Below are 16,026 nucleotides of genomic sequence, written 5' to 3'. Positions count from 1 at the left end.
CAAATATTCAACGGTGTTAATCCAGGTGAATTTTGTATGATACAGTTAGCAAAATAATTAAAAGGACTTGAAAAATGACTTTGTGTACATGTGAATTTTATTGAAACTTAATTTTATGCCGTTATTTCATTATATGTAACCTTCACTCTTTTAAAGAGTTAAGTTTCTCATTTAATCAGGTCATGCAAACATCAAGTTATCTCCTTGAAATGGACATTTACAGTGGCATACTTGCCCATGACTTGGGTGCAAAAGATTGACACTGATCTTATAGTGCAAAGTCATTTCTGCATAAATCTACCTGTGTATTTTAGTATGGTTACCATGACTTGCATCATGATCCTCCAGTTTGGGTAACATTCACAAAGCACGTCTGAGAAGAGATAGCTTAAGGCAATGAACACACCAAACTCAGCCAGTTACCATCAGCCTGACACAGTAACACACTTCAGTCAGACGCAGCCAGTTAATGTCAGCTACAATGCTCTCCCGACAGAAGAAGCAAATAGAATTCACACTGCCAGTATCATTTAAGCGTGCTGTCCCTTGGACCAGCCATCGGTCTCAATTGTGTGCACACCATGAATCAAAAAGGTGGCTGGAGACAGCTGGTAACCAGTGCGAACACTTGTTGCCAGCATACAAGGTGGGAAAGCGTAAATGGCTTGGCTTGGTGTGAACGTGGCCTAAGAGGGCTCTTGTGTACAGATCAATGTTGACATCATCCTGCAGCCTCTCTCCTAGTCCTGGAACAGATCGAAGTGCCAGATGTTCCTATTTCAATGGACCATGAACTTCTTTCTCATGACAGGAAAAACGTCAGTACTGATCTACTGCACCTGTTCAGTCCTGGAAGAATGCAAGATATATATATATATAAATAAAATGGTTACATACATACTCATACGTCTCACAATTTAACAAAACAAAATCAAACCCCAAAACAACCTCATGATAATTTTGAATATTCTGTGACTCCCATGATTACAAAGAGGTTACAAGTCACAGTGGAAGAGTACAAAAATACAAAGCACATGCCAGTACCAGAAAATCAGGTGCCAGAAGTTTCTCTTTGTCATCGAAGACCGTGAACACAGGCTGGTGTGGTAACAATAGTGAGCGATCGAAGACCACAAGAGTGGACACAGTTAAAAAATACTTCCCCCCAAAAAAAAAATTTGACCATCAGAAACATTCAGAACACAATGCTCTCAGATCAGGAACTTTCAAGTTCTACTTAATATTGTTTCAGTTTCATTGAATATATCATACTGTACTTGAAACCTGGATGCATATACTCCTCTGCATATCATACAAGACAATTATGACTCCTGTAAACTACTCAGAACAATGAATCCTCTGCACATTACTCACAACAATTTCAGACTCCTCTGTAAATTACTGACAATAATTACACATCACAGTCATCTGTAAATTACACAAGACGAGTCCCTCTGTAAAGTACTCGGAATAATAAAACATGTAAATTCTTCAGGATTATGACTCTTTTGTAATTCAGGATGACTCCCTTTGTAAATTACTCAGGATATTTGCCCCCTCTGTAAATTACTCAGGATAAAGACTCCTATATGAATTACTCAGGATAATGACTCCCTCTGTAAATTACTCAAGATGACTCTGTCTGCAAATTACTTGGGATAATGACATGTGTAAATGAAGACACACGCGTGACAGGGCGGTCAGCTGAGGTCACCCCCTGAGGCAAACATCACTTGTTGCAGGTTCCTACGCTTCACCGTCTGTCCACACCCACCTGGACACCGCTTGTCTCCCTGTTGACCCACACACGTCAGTGACATGATCAGATACACCCACATCATTAACATGGTCAGATACAATAATGAAGTGATCAAACTCGCATCATTATCACACACACAATGATCACATACACAGAAACTGAAATGATCTGACACACTTACATCATTTACAAAGTCAGACACAATAATGAAATGATCAGAAAAACAATATAGACACAATAATCCTGAAAGATGTTAAATTGAAGACTACTACAACAATAATACAGTGACACTGAAATAGTCAGATACACCAGCCGCCGTGGCGAAGTGGTTAGCGTCGCGGACTGACGGCTGGGAGGACGCGGGTTCGAATCCCAGCGGAGGTGGGTTTTTCGGCCCGTGGCCGGCTCCTACCCAGAGTTGAGTGTGCTGTGGGCTTAAATGGGGAGACTGGGACCACACAGTCGAGTGTCATCCACTTCAAGGATGCGTCTTTGGGTGTGTTGCTCTAATTACCTGACCAACACTGCAAGTGTCTGTATCTCACGGGCCTGGTTAACGCCGGGATATCATTATGACAGGAAGCATAGAGTACAGCCTTGTCACGCAGTCCCAAACCAAAATGGACCTCCATAGCAACATTGTCATCCACATCATCATCCTCCTCCTCCTTCATCGTCATCAATATAAACAAAATAGTCTCAAAGTCTGTGGCCTTTCATGCCCTGCTCTCATGGTGACCTCAGTTTCAATACCCCTCCACTTCTGTGCTTGGGGTGAGTCCTGTCAATGTCGTCAGTATCGGCAGATTCGTCAGGGGCTGTTGTTTGAGGGACGTGGTGGCGGTCTCCACTCTGGGAGGGACGCTCACTCAGTCTGGCTCCGCGACTAAGCCATTATTGTCGTTAGTAGGGGGCTTAGTAGGTGGTGTCTTAAGTACGTAAAATCAGAACAGGCACCACTGAACACCACCGAAGTGACTCAGCAGCAGTGCAGGGTCTCCTCTGGTGTGTGGCCTCCTGGCGACCTAACATCGATGGTTCCCTGTGGACTGCGGACGCTGGAACTGCGACGGACGAACCCAGGTGTGGCCATGTATGGGGGAATCTAAATGAGCGGCGTGGGAGTAATGCCACTGAAACGGTACAGATGATGGGGCAGCAAAAAAAAAAAAAAAAAAAAAAGAAATAGTCAGATACACTACATCAGTAACACAGTCACAATAATCACATACTCTGACATTAAAATGATCTGACACATTCACATCATTAATAAAAGGGTTAGACATGTTCACATCGTTAACATGGTCATATGCAATGATCACAAAATTATCTGACACAGTTGCATTAAAAATACCATACGCAATAATCACATACTTTCATATAGAAATGATCAGACACATTCACATCACTATGATCAGACATGAGCATGTGTGTGTGTGTGAGTAGGGTTGGGGTGTACCTCCAGAATAATGCGCCAACATTTAAAGCAGCAGACATGTTCACACTGGTTTAAACTGAAGGGCACCTGCGCTTCTTGGCTGCATTTACAGCATCTGTACCCTGAAACACAAAGCTTTAAGTTAAAGATACCAGATCATTACAGTACATCACAGGAACCTAAAGAAACAAACATTCTGAATATGTTATAACTGTAGGGTTTTACGACCTCCTATCCCCAGTATGTTAAAAATATTTCAAACATTTTACAGTGATAAAACATGCAAAAATATAACGCCTGTGCACAACCACAAGCACAGACAGACATGCTCACATACTAGCATGAAACACACAAGCACTTTACAACAAAAGGATAAAGGTTCCATAGCCTTTTATGGCCATAGAGGCTCCACATTTTTAACCTTCGTCAACCAGTCATGTACCCATTCACACCGAAGTGCAGAGAAAAATCAGAGTAAAATGTCTTTCCCCAAGGAAAAAATGCTAACTCTGACTTGGGATCCTCTCATGCATGCATAAAAATTCTTGCAAACACACACATCATTTTACTGTGACTCCACAGAATTAACTAGTAATTCTTCAAACAACAACAAAATTGTCTAGTTGAAATGGAAAGTTGCAGCAAGCACTCGGCACACATTAAAAGAACACAAGGCAAACTGTCCCTGGCAAAACTCTATAGAAATATCTGCTTTCACAGTCAAACAAATTCACTTGCAGACCAAAAAAAAGAAAATCGTGTCGCTGCACTGTGGCGACACACTCTCTCTAGGGAGAGCAGCCCAAATTTCATACAGAAACATCAGTTGTGACAAAAAAAACAGTATAATAATTAATACAATACAAATGTCAAATGGTGTGTTGTGCCTTCTGTCGGTATTTGGCACCCTGCTTCCTGACAACAACAGCTTTCTTGCTGTAAAAAGTATCAGTATCAGTAGCTCAAGGAAGCGTCACTACATTTGGACAAATCCATATACGCTACACTACATCTACCAAGCAGACACCTGACCAGCAGCGTAACCCAACATGCTGTAAAAAAGAAAAGATTCCACTGCAACTATAACCTGTAATTACTTGTAAATGACCTCATACAAATGTTCAAACAACTTGCCTGATTTGGGGAGAACTTTGTTGACATGTTCCGACATGCTGCGGATCTTGTCAACATCAAACGGAGTGTTGCCCCCTGAGGTTGTACCAGTACTGCCACGTGTAGCAGGACAGCTGACCTGTCCTTCAGGTCTGGTCACTTCACTCGTGCTGGCTACCACAGAGTCTGGTGACTTCCGCTTTCTGCCACTCCCATCCGCATGGTTACTGTTTGCTGAGTCTGGATGACACGAGTCTGAGACAGGTTTGTCCATCTTCGTTCCTGAATCTGTAACATTTTCTGTGACGCAAGGTTCACAGCTTGACAAAGTGGAGCTTGTGCAGGACTTTCCACGCAACCCATGGGAGGAGGGGTGTTTAGAAACAGTTGTATCACAGTTTTGGTCTCCTGCTTTGTAACACCCCTGACACGCATCATGAGCAGAATCTAAGTTCGGTGTTTTCTGAACCAGAGCAGGGGATGGTTTCACTACACTGTTCTGTCTGACTGAGGATGAAGTCGAGTCACAAGTAACGGAACCATGTGTTTGTACAGAGGCAGGCGGTGCCACAGAGCTGCTGTGAGATGTTGTGGCGGGGTTGGCGGCTGACCACTGGCCCAGCGTTGTGCTGCTGCCACCACATGCACTGGTCAGCTTGCTGGGTTTGTCGCTGGGCTCTGAAAGTACACCACCCTGTGTCATTAACTCATTCAGCCTTACACCAGAGCATTGCTCTGACACCAGATTCTTCTGATTAAATGATTTTCACATTCCTACATATGCATAAAACAAAAGGAAAGGGAACTAATTTCCCTTTTTTTTAAAGTATTTCTGGATGTGTCTGCACATAATCTGGAAGAAAAACAGTGTATTTTCTGCATTTTTTCTGCTTCAATATGGCATGGAAGCCAGCCAAGGCTGTAAACCCCAGGGTTGAATGGGTTAACATCTGTTGTTTCTGTGATACACACCAGCATACACTGATCACAAACAGTTAACTATGCTTCCATGATACATAAAAGTTTCTCACTAGCAATAAAGTTCTATTTAAAACACTACTTTGTATCACTGAACATTGCAATTTGCTGTCCATAAATTCATACTTAAAAATCATACTATCTATCTAAAGTATAAAAAGTCAGAAGACATAAAATTACATCAGCACTTCTTCAATACATGCACGTCAATTATGTTCCGCTGACATCTTCAACGCAAATATTTTTTGCAGGACATGGGAATTTCCAAAGTTCATGCCCAAAGAGAAACATACAAGTATAATATCAAAACTAGACTCCTTGAATTTTGTTTTTTCAAGGCATGTCAAAGTGGAATAGAAAACATATGTGCATGAATGGAGCTTGGTGCCACAAGTCCATACCAAAACTGAATGAGTTTTTCTCAAAAAAAAAATTAATAAATAATAAATAAATATATATATATATATATGACACATACTCCTAAATGGTTTCTACTTCTTTCACTGCTCTAAGTTTGCTTAAGTCTATTAGATGAATATGAAACCTATGTATACAATATTATCTCATGTATATATTTCAATATGCGTAAGTTTATCACATTCTGTATATTAGTGTGTATGTGCACAACAGAACTTGTTATACTTTCAGAGATGCAAAAGGAACAATCAGGAAATTGGGTAGGAACATTTTGGATTTGGTAGGAACACTTGGAACTTCGAGCCACATCAGCAAACATACATTTTATCTGTACAAACACTCCATAGCTTAAACCGGGCACAGACGCTGTTTGACCAAGACGCAACTTGAATCAGCCACGTTCTCTCTTGTTCTGGCAAATGATTAAGCCGATTGGTCCACTTAATGTAAACACGCACGCGATTAGCTGAGCATCATCACATGAGACCAAGGTTGGTGGTGACTGCCCTGGCCTCGTGATCGACAGGTCTGGAGTGTCTGGATAATGTTACGATAGGAAAGCATGCTATGTAGTCAAAAATGAACTCGTCAGAACAATCTGACAAAAGTGTAACGTCAGAACAAACTGTGATCGAGTGTAACAAAATACAGCGATATCATAACAGTTGGTATCTATGTACTTTTAGAAACACCGCTACCACTTTAGCACTGTACCCAATCAGTATAGCTGCAATACAGTTTCTGTGGACCAGCCCTACAACAGCTGAGCGTACTCTTTAAGCCTTACTTCCATTCACAACACACACTACATCAAAAAAAAAAAAAAAGCTCAGTCCCTTTGAAAACACTGGTGAACAACGTTGTGGCTAAAGCCAACAAGCTAGAAGTTCCAAACAAAAAGACAACTCACTGAGAATGCGAAACTGAATGTGCAATACAGAAATATCCACACTAAGTCAAATGGAAGCAACCAGGTGCTAAATGTAAATCAGTACTTTTTATGGATACTTTTTTGCACACTATCCAGAAATCTGCTCTCGTTGCCTTTTCAAAGCACTTTTGTTACATAACACATTACATCAATGTTACGTACACACACCAAAATATAACAAACTAAACACACACACACACGCACACAATGCATACATAAATTTTAACATACATATGTACATAGCAGCTGCCCTCCACTTGGGGCACAAAATGTTAACGGAGGTATGGTGAATAAAAAAACAAAACATACACCCACCACTTGCATCAGTGCTGCGCACTAGTCGTTTGCTGGTCACGGCGTGTTCTGGTTTGTAGCCACACGACTCTCCAGTCAGAGACACACACAGCTGGTCAAACTCCGCCTTGTGACCGGGTCGAACAAAACGATAGAACTCTGCACACAACACACAGAAACATCTTAACAAATGGTGGTAACTGCCACACAAGCTTTCATGATTCTTTTTTAAAACTTTAATTACAAAGAAAAAAAAACCAATAAAGCAATACTGAACAGAACATCTTTTTCAGCTGTGATACTCCTTCTCTAGAAAGAAAAAAACGGAAGAAAAAACAAACAATAAAAAAATCTTAACAGTCAGTACTTGAAATTTGCTGTATGTATCACTGTATTTAACTATGACAGCTATTTCACTTACCACTGAAAGAGCCTCATAAAGTATCACTGTATTTAACTATGACAGCTATTTCACTAACCACTGAAAGAGCCTCATAAAGTATCACTGTATTTAACTATGACAGCTATTTCACTTACCACTGAAAGAGCCTCATAAAGTATCACTGTATTTAACTATGACAGCTATTTCACTTACCACTGAAAGAGCCTCATAAAGTATCACTGTATTTAACTATGACAGCTATTTCACTTACCACTGAAAGAGCCTCATAAAGTATCACTGTATTTAACTATGACAGCTATTTCACTTACCACTGAAAGAGCCTCATAAAGTATCACTGTATTTAACTATGACAGCTATTTCACTTACCATTGAAAGAGCCTCATAAAGTATCACTGTATTTAACTATGACAGCTATTTCACTTACCACTGAAAGAGCCTCATAAACTATCACTGTAATTATTTATGACAGCTATTTCACTTACCACTGAAAGAGCCTCATAAAGTATCACTGTAATTAACTATGACAGCTATTTCACTTACCACTGAAAGAGCCTCATAAAGTATCACTGTATTTAACTATGACAGCTATTTCACTTACCACTGAAAGAGCCTCAAAGTATCACTGTATTTAACTATGACAGCTATTTCACTTACCACTGAAAGAGCCTCATAAAGTATCACTGTATTTAACTATGACAGCTATTTCACTTACCACTGAAAGAGCCTCATAAAGTATCACTGTATTTAACTATGACAGCTATTTCACTTACCACTGAAAGAGCCTCATAAAGTATCACTGTATTTAACTATGACAGCTATTTCACTTACCACTGAAAGAGCCTCATAAACAAAACAAACCCTTACTTACTCAGTGTCTCTCAGAGTATAATAAAATCAGAATGTTCAGTGACAAATGTTAAGTGAATTTCTTCATTCTCTATTACCCCTTTCTTTCAAAAATAAACATAAAAAAAAAGAAATTTGTACTATCATGGTTTTATCCTTTTGTTGATTTTTTTTCTGTGTGATTTCATGCTTTGTTCAATTCTAATTGTTCACTCTCATATGGTGACTTTGCAGAAATGGTCTGCACCAAATGCAGCCTGACCAAAATCAATAACTGAACAATAAATTAAAGAATCCCATCAATTCTGTTCAACATAGAAAAGGTGAAAGGTCCTATGACCTTTTATGGGCATCAGGGCAGTGAATTCATATCCACTGTGTCAAAGGCTCGGCACAGGAAGGCGGGGGGGGGCCCAATCCTCTTCATCCGCTATAGTAACCTTCCCCAGATAGACATTCACACATGGAGTGGAGTGAGGAAAATCGGAGGAAAGTGTCTTTCCCCCAAGGACACAACACCATGCAAAAACAAGGCCTCAAACCCTGATCACTGGTCAGCTTTGGATCAGAGAAGTCCAACGCCTAACCGATTCTGGCACAGAGCCGCCATCAAAACGTTAAAATTTTCAAACTACTCGTCTGCTTTGTCACCCATTCTCAAACTTAGGACATGCATGTATGAAACACTTTCAAAAGCATATGTGCACGCACACACACACACACACACACACTCTCTCTCTCTCTCTCTCTCAACTCACCACACTTAAGCATACCAGATTTAAATCAAACATACCACCCCCGAATGGCTGCCTACATGGTGGGGTAAAAAAGGTCATACATGTAAAAGCCCACTCGTGTACATACAAATGAACGTGAAAGTTGCAGCCCACCAACAAAGAAGAAGAAGAAATCAAACATTCTTTCAAGCAAGCACAGGGCAAATGGAACCTACTGCGAAAGAGATGGAAATGACGGGAGTCAGAGGTGAAGAGGTCGGCCAGCACTGGGGTGACGGTGCTGAGACTTCCAGACTTCTTGTACTCCTGCAGGGTGGAGGAGAAACGCCTGTACTCTGCCAGGGTCAGCACAGCTTTCACCTGCACAAGCACAAACGTATAGATTAACCCCCTGACCAGCACAGCTTTCACCTGCACACGCACAAATGTATAGATTAACCCCTTGACCAGTACAGCTTTCACCTGCACAAGCACAAATGTATAGGTTAACCCCTTGACCAACACAGCTTTCACCTGCACAAGCACACATTATAGATTAACCCCTTGACCAACACAGCTTTCACCTGCACAAGCACAGATTAACCCCTTGACCAACACAGCTTTCACCTGCACAAGCACAAATGTATAGATTAACCCCTTGACCAACACAGCTTTCACCTGCGCAAGCACAAACATATAGATTAATCCCTTGACCAGTACAGCTTTCACCTGCACAAACACAAATGTATAAATTAACCCCTTGACCAGTACAGCTTTCACCTGCACAAGCACAAATGTATAGGTTAACCCCTTGACCAACACAGCTTTCACCTGCACAAGCACACATTATAGAATAACCCCTTGACCAACACAGCTTTCACCTGCACAAGCACAAACGTATAGATTAACCCCTTGACCAACACAGCTTTCACCTGCACAAGCACAAATGTATAGACTGATCCCTTGACCGCTGCTTAGCATGATCATCAGTTTTCAGTTTCTCAAGGCGTCACTGCGTTCAGACAAATCCACATACACCACACCAGATCTGCACAGCAAACGCGTGACTGGCAGCATTACCTGACACGCTTTGTCAGGCCTTGAGAGCATGCATATATATATTTGTGTTCCTGTCAGAGTGGATGACTTCCACAGAACTTTGCTACAGGAGAACAATTTTGTCGCCACAGGTTCTTTTTCTGTGCACCAAGTGCATGCTGCATACAGGACCTCAGCTTATCGTCTCATCTGAACGACTAGGCGCTCACTTTGATTTTCCAGTCAAACCTTGGGATCAGGATTCGAACCCAGACCCTCACAGACACTTAACTGACAACCTTCCTCCTGCATATACATAGAGATTAAAGGTTGTATTTAACCCCTTGATTGCTGTTGGTTAGTATGACTGTCAGTGAAGGGCTGCCACCTCAACGAGATAAAGACTTCAGCTTACAGGTCAGGATGTCTGTTTCTTTATTTATCTGGACTCCTTCCTCTTGGGACTGCATCACATTCTGATCAGCAAAATCAGTGACACCATAAGGATATAATAAGTAATGATCGCACTTCATGCTCATTCTGATCAGCAAAATCAGTGACACCGTAAGGATATAATAAGTAGTGATCGCACTTCACACTCATTCTGATCAGCAAAACCAGTGACACCATAAGGATATAATAAGTAGTGATCGCACTTCACACTCATTCTGATCAGCAAAATCAGTGACACCAAAGGGATATAATAAGTAGTGATCGCACTTCACACTCATTCTGATCAGCAAAACCAGTGACACCATAAGGATATAATAAGTAGTGATCGCACTTCACACTCATTCTGATCAGCAAAACCAGTGACACCAAAGGGATATAATAAGTAGTGATCGCACTTCACACTCATTCTGATCAGCAAAATCAGTGACACCAAAGGGATATAATAAGTAGTGATCGCACTTCACGCTCATTCTGATCAGCAAAATCAGTGACACCGTAAGGATATAATAAGTAGTGATCGCACTTCACACTCAATCTGCACTGATCTCATTTCACTGAGGTTGATCAGTCACTTGGTGAAAGCATATTCTCATTCAGAAAAACACTCAAAACCAAACACACAACAAAAGTTGCTGTAAGTATATAATTTACAGTTTCTAATCTAATTTCCAGAGAAAAACAAGTTTATTACTCAAATCCATATTTGATTCATGAACAAAACTTTTCTCCTGCAAAATAGATTGTAAACTGTCTCCCTAATGGGTGATCAATTCATAACCTTTAACCTTTTTGACTGTTCAACTCTCACAGGAGCGCATGCGCGCCTACCACCACCGCCCCCCCACACATGCACGCATGCACACGGACACACGCACGCATGCACGCACATGCACACGCACACACACACACGTGGTACATGTAACTTTGCATGCTTGTCATATAAACCTTGTAAAGGTTTAATTGACATCAAAACTGATTCTGATTCTCACACACACACACACACACACATGCACACGCACACAGCATGTGACCGCATGAGCTGACGACACAGATGACAGAGACAAGGCCTCACCTCAGCCAGATAGTGTTCAGCCAGCTGCTGATGAGCCCCAGTCCTGTGGGCTGGAGCCTTGCTCCCTGTGCCACTGCTGGTGCTGGTGCTGGTGGTGGTGGTGGTGCTGGGGCCTGGAGCTGTGGACGCTGCCACCTCACCATGATGCACAGGCTGCTGCTTTGTCAGTGGGGGAACAGCACTGTTTTTCGCCTGTAATACGTTACACAGCTGATCAGGTTCTTTTCACCACTTGTAGTTTTGAGCTCTGCTGTAACACGTTACACAGCTGATTATGTTCCTTCCACCACTTGTGTTTCTAAGCTTGACTGTTAACATGTTACACAGGTGATTATGGTCTTTTCACCGCTTTCAGCTGTTACCTGTGACTGTATGCCACATTCAGTGCACTGACTGTGAGGACGACCATACTGGTTAGTGAAACTGAGAGAGCAGTGGAGAAACATTTCAAGGTACATATAAGCAGAAGTGACTCTGCATTCCATTAGCACAGAGATGCCAACCCCTGTCAAGTGTCTGTAGGAACTATCAGGAAATTTGGTATGAACATTTTGAAATCTGGTAGAAACACTCAGACTCCGAGCCACATCAGCAAATGGCACAGACACTGTTTGACCAAGAAGCAACTTGATTCAGCCACGTTCCCTCTTGTTCAGGCAAATGATTAAGCTGACTGGTCCACTCAATGCTGTGTCAATGTAAACACGCACGCAATTAGCTAGGCATCATCACGGTAGAACAAGGTCAGTAGCGACTGCCCTGGCCTCGTGATTTATAGGTCTAGAGTGTCTGGGTAATGTTACGACAGGAAAGCATGTAGTCGAGAATTAACTTGTCGGAACAATTTTAGCGTTGGTGTAATGTCGGAACAAACTGCGATTGCGCTAACAAAACATGGCAAAATCATTATAGTTGGTATCGCTGCTTACGCTCTTTTTACCACTTGTATTTTTAAGCTCTTACCTGTGGCATTGTCTACCACATTCAGTGCACTGGCCGTGAGGACGATGATATCAGTGGTGGAAATGGGAGAGAGCACTGGATAAACATTTCAAGATACGTTATAACCAGAAGTGACTGCATTCCAAAAGTATATTGCATCACAGGGTCAAAACACTGACCTGGACAGGACACTGGTGCTGTGGACAGAAATCCTCTTCTCAAAGAGGGAGATAAAAAAAGGTGTTAAAATCAAGATGCAAATCCTAGCCTCAACCAATTTACAAACAGTCTGTAGCAACACCATGGCAGGTGCCAATGGCCAGGCAACACGGATGCAGCTATGAATTCAGTTCACTCACAGCACGTCCAACCCAAGTCTCTTTTGCGTCAGTTTTGCTGATGAAGGGGGTAAGGGACCACTTCAATATTAAAGTAAAAGTAAGTTGAAACTTTTGATTCTGAGTATGAAAACATAAAATAGAATAAACATCCAGTTCTTAACCGATGGTCATGTTATATATTACACATGTGAAAGGCATCCTTTCCTCACCTTTATGACGATCTTCCTTCTCTTGGTTTGAATCTTCACAGTTCCTCTGGGTTCAGCAGGCTGAAATAAAATCATGACAGTGCACTCACAATTATACACGTATGTCCTTGCTGTTCTGATTTGTAACTCATGTAAAGACCAAGTTTCAGCCGTTCACTCCTGACTGTGGTTTTTGCCACAGTTAAGGGGTCACTGCATGATCAACAGCAGGGCTGGTCATATGACTGCCAAAACTTTGCAAATGGTGACTTGCAGGGTTTTTGAAGCAATTTATTGGCAAGTTTTGATTGAATATTGATGCACTTTTTAAGTGCTATAAAGCAAAAAACTTGCTGAGCGTGTCAAAATGGCTGTCATGACATACAGTGCAGAAGAGGTGGCTGGAATTCTGTTTAATATACTGTTTGACCACGATGACAGCGACCATGAAAATATAGAAAATGAAAGAAAAGTAATGTTGATCAAAGTAATTTTGGTTATCCTGATGAGGATAACATGCCAACAAGGATACTGTAGGGTGTGAGGTTGTGCTGGAAGCAGGCATGAAAATATCCCATCATTTTAGCCAGAAGTCTTCATTTCTGGGTTTTATTTACTATAAAACCCCAAACGAAAGCTTCAAGCCGAATAATTGTTAACAGTGTGTTTGTGTGTTGTCTGTAGAATGAGGGTAAGCATTACTGACAATCCAACAAAAAGACTGCATTATGTGCTCAAAGTGACTTCTGGTGTTAAAAGGGGCTTAGGGTATGAGTGGTTTTGGCGAGATAAAGACTGAGTAGAAACGTTTGAACCATCTTTCAGTGTCTGCTTTATTTCATGTGTATTACTGAGTCTGAGTGTAATCAATACAAAACACAAAATTGTCATTCTGTAAAATAGTGTGTGAGAATGGATGAGTGGGTGTGGTTTGAGTTTTGTGAACAGAACAATATAATTGAGGAAAACAATTGCACTTTTTTGTTGTGTATAATAAAACTGCAAATAAACTCAGAACCATTTCCACCCATAAAATACAGACTTTAATTTTCTTCTTTTTTCTCTCTCCCCCCCCCCCCCCCCCTAAAATCTTGGTTATCTTCTCATGAAACATATACCCTTATATACTTTTGATCATCATTTTAATTTCTGTGGGGTTTTTTTATGAGGTTGGTGTTGTTGGGGCCAGAATTACATTACAAACAGTTCTGGGAGGGTTAACATAAGAAGAAATAAACTGATCTCCTCCAGAGTCTGTCTGAATTAGATGTTGTTGTTTTTGTGTTTTGGGTTGGTTTTTTTACTCACTGCATTTGGCAAGGTCACGAGATATAAAGTGATGAATCCTTTTCCCCCAGAGATTAAATGCTCAAAAGTCTAACACTGTATCTTTCCATAACCTGACACCACAAATCTAACAGCCATACAGCTGAATGACAGTCACACAATTACTCACTGAAAAAAAGTCACACAATTACACACTGTTTTAAAAAAAAGTAAAACAATACACATGGTTAAGTATGTGTAATTAAAACACTGTTTATAAGAACACATATCACATATATCTAGTCCATACAGAAGTATGCTCACAACTTTCAAACACAAGCATGCATTCACACATACCTGATGAGTCTCTGACGCACTGAGACAAGGTTCCGTACACTTCTGAAAAATAAAAACAAAAAGCACTTCTCTTACACAAAACTCCAAAACAAAGGTCTGCAGTCAAAGGCCGGGTAAACAAACTTGAGGTTCCCTTTCCAAGTCATCTACATGTCAACTGTGCTGCAAACACCACTGATGCTGGAATGAACAAGGTGATTCAACATCATCATTCCACTGTTAGGACGATTTGTGTACCTATCAGACTGGATTTCTTCTACAGAATTTCACCAGAGGAAAAAGACCTTTCGGCTATGTTGCCATGGTTTCTTTTACAGTGCTCAAAGTGTGTGGTGCAAGTGGGGCCCTTGATTTATAATCTCATTTGAACGACTAGACGCTCGCTTTGATTTTCCAGTCAAACTTGGCAGAAAGGGCGAGGCCAGGGTTCAAACCCAGACCCTCACAGACACTGTACTGGCAGATAAGCGTCTGAACCATTCTGCCACTTTCCTTCCACCTGACACAACAAGGTCATTCCACTGTTGTGATGAAAGCTGTGCACTTTCTGGATCCACAACGGATCAATGACCTATTAGGAAAGAAAGAAACAGAAACAAAAAACTTGTGTAATTCATTCAAACACACACACACACACACACATACACACTGCAAATTATATCCAAAACATACCCTCTTAGCATTTCAAGACAAACAAAACCAGAATAAAACTATTCCCACTGTCCACTAATCTTCAACAAGTCACAGAAATTTCAAGGCATAACAACTCTTCATTGAAGTAATAGTTTTCTTCTTTCAGACAGAAATTTCTTGGCATATCAGCAAGTTAAAAATGATACCCCGTGTCTCAAGGCAGAAATTTTATGACATAACAGCACCCTATAAATAATTCTGAATCTCTTCAAATTGTTTACCCACTCAATAAGACTTCCAACGAACAGCATACCTCCATAGTGTCCAGGGCCTGAAGAAGTCCTCTTTTGCGCACACTATCGTCGTTCTTGGGTCCACTGTATTGTGACCTCAAAGAGGCAAGGATATCCTCTGGAAGAGAAAAAAAAGATGTCAGGGTTTTTGTGGGTTTTTTTAACAGAAAATCTTAACAATGAATGTGATAATGCAGTCTTAAAGTATTTCCTTAAACTCAAATTTTTTTTTTTTTATCTCGACTGATGCACAGAACATTTGAACAACATATATGATGATACAGTCTTAAAGTATTTCCTTAGAATTAAATCTCCTTTATTCTCTATCTTGTATATGCACAGTAAAAATAAAAGTGAGAGAGTGAGTGTTAGTGTGCGACAGAGTGTGTGTGTGCAAGTGTGTCTGTTCATGCGTGTATATGTGTGTGTGTGTGTGTGTACGTGCGTGCATAGATGTGTGTGTGTGTGTGTGTAAAGTATTTCCTTAGAATTAAATCTCCTTTATTCTCTATCTTGACTGATGTATATGCACAGTAAAAATAAGAGAG

The 16,026-nt window shown here is 40.9% G+C and overlaps 1 protein-coding gene across 2 annotated transcripts in view; it reads right to left on the bottom strand.

Annotated features, from left to right (window-relative positions):
- Positions 1-140: 140 nt before the first annotated feature.
- Positions 141-16,026, bottom strand: part of LOC143280544 (regulator of telomere elongation helicase 1 homolog) — a 49,603-nt gene continuing 33,717 nt past the window's right edge. Inside the window, exons 27-36 of one of the 2 annotated variants that reach the window (XM_076585234.1) lie at positions 15,499-15,596; positions 14,553-14,594; positions 12,951-13,010; positions 11,459-11,650; positions 9,132-9,276; positions 6,952-7,089; positions 4,332-4,988; positions 3,219-3,319; positions 1,654-1,793; positions 141-746 (exon numbers count right to left, since the gene is read on the bottom strand). In XM_076585234.1, coding sequence (XP_076441349.1) covers positions 1,701-1,793; positions 3,219-3,319; positions 4,332-4,988; positions 6,952-7,089; positions 9,132-9,276; positions 11,459-11,650; positions 12,951-13,010; positions 14,553-14,594; positions 15,499-15,596 — 1,526 coding nt within the window. In that variant the 3' untranslated portion in view covers positions 141-746; positions 1,654-1,700. Of the gene's footprint in view, positions 747-988; positions 1,794-3,218; positions 3,320-4,331; positions 4,989-6,951; positions 7,090-9,131; positions 9,277-11,458; positions 11,651-12,950; positions 13,011-14,552; positions 14,595-15,498; positions 15,597-16,026 lie in introns of those variants that run through there. The other variant, XM_076585233.1, reaches the window with a different exon arrangement.

This window comes from Babylonia areolata, chromosome 3 (assembly GCF_041734735.1).
Source record: "Babylonia areolata isolate BAREFJ2019XMU chromosome 3, ASM4173473v1, whole genome shotgun sequence".
In the NCBI taxonomy this organism is placed as follows: domain Eukaryota; kingdom Metazoa; phylum Mollusca; class Gastropoda; order Neogastropoda; family Buccinidae; genus Babylonia; species Babylonia areolata.
Note: the sequence above shows the minus strand (reverse complement) of the source record. Positions and strands in the feature narration are given on the sequence as shown.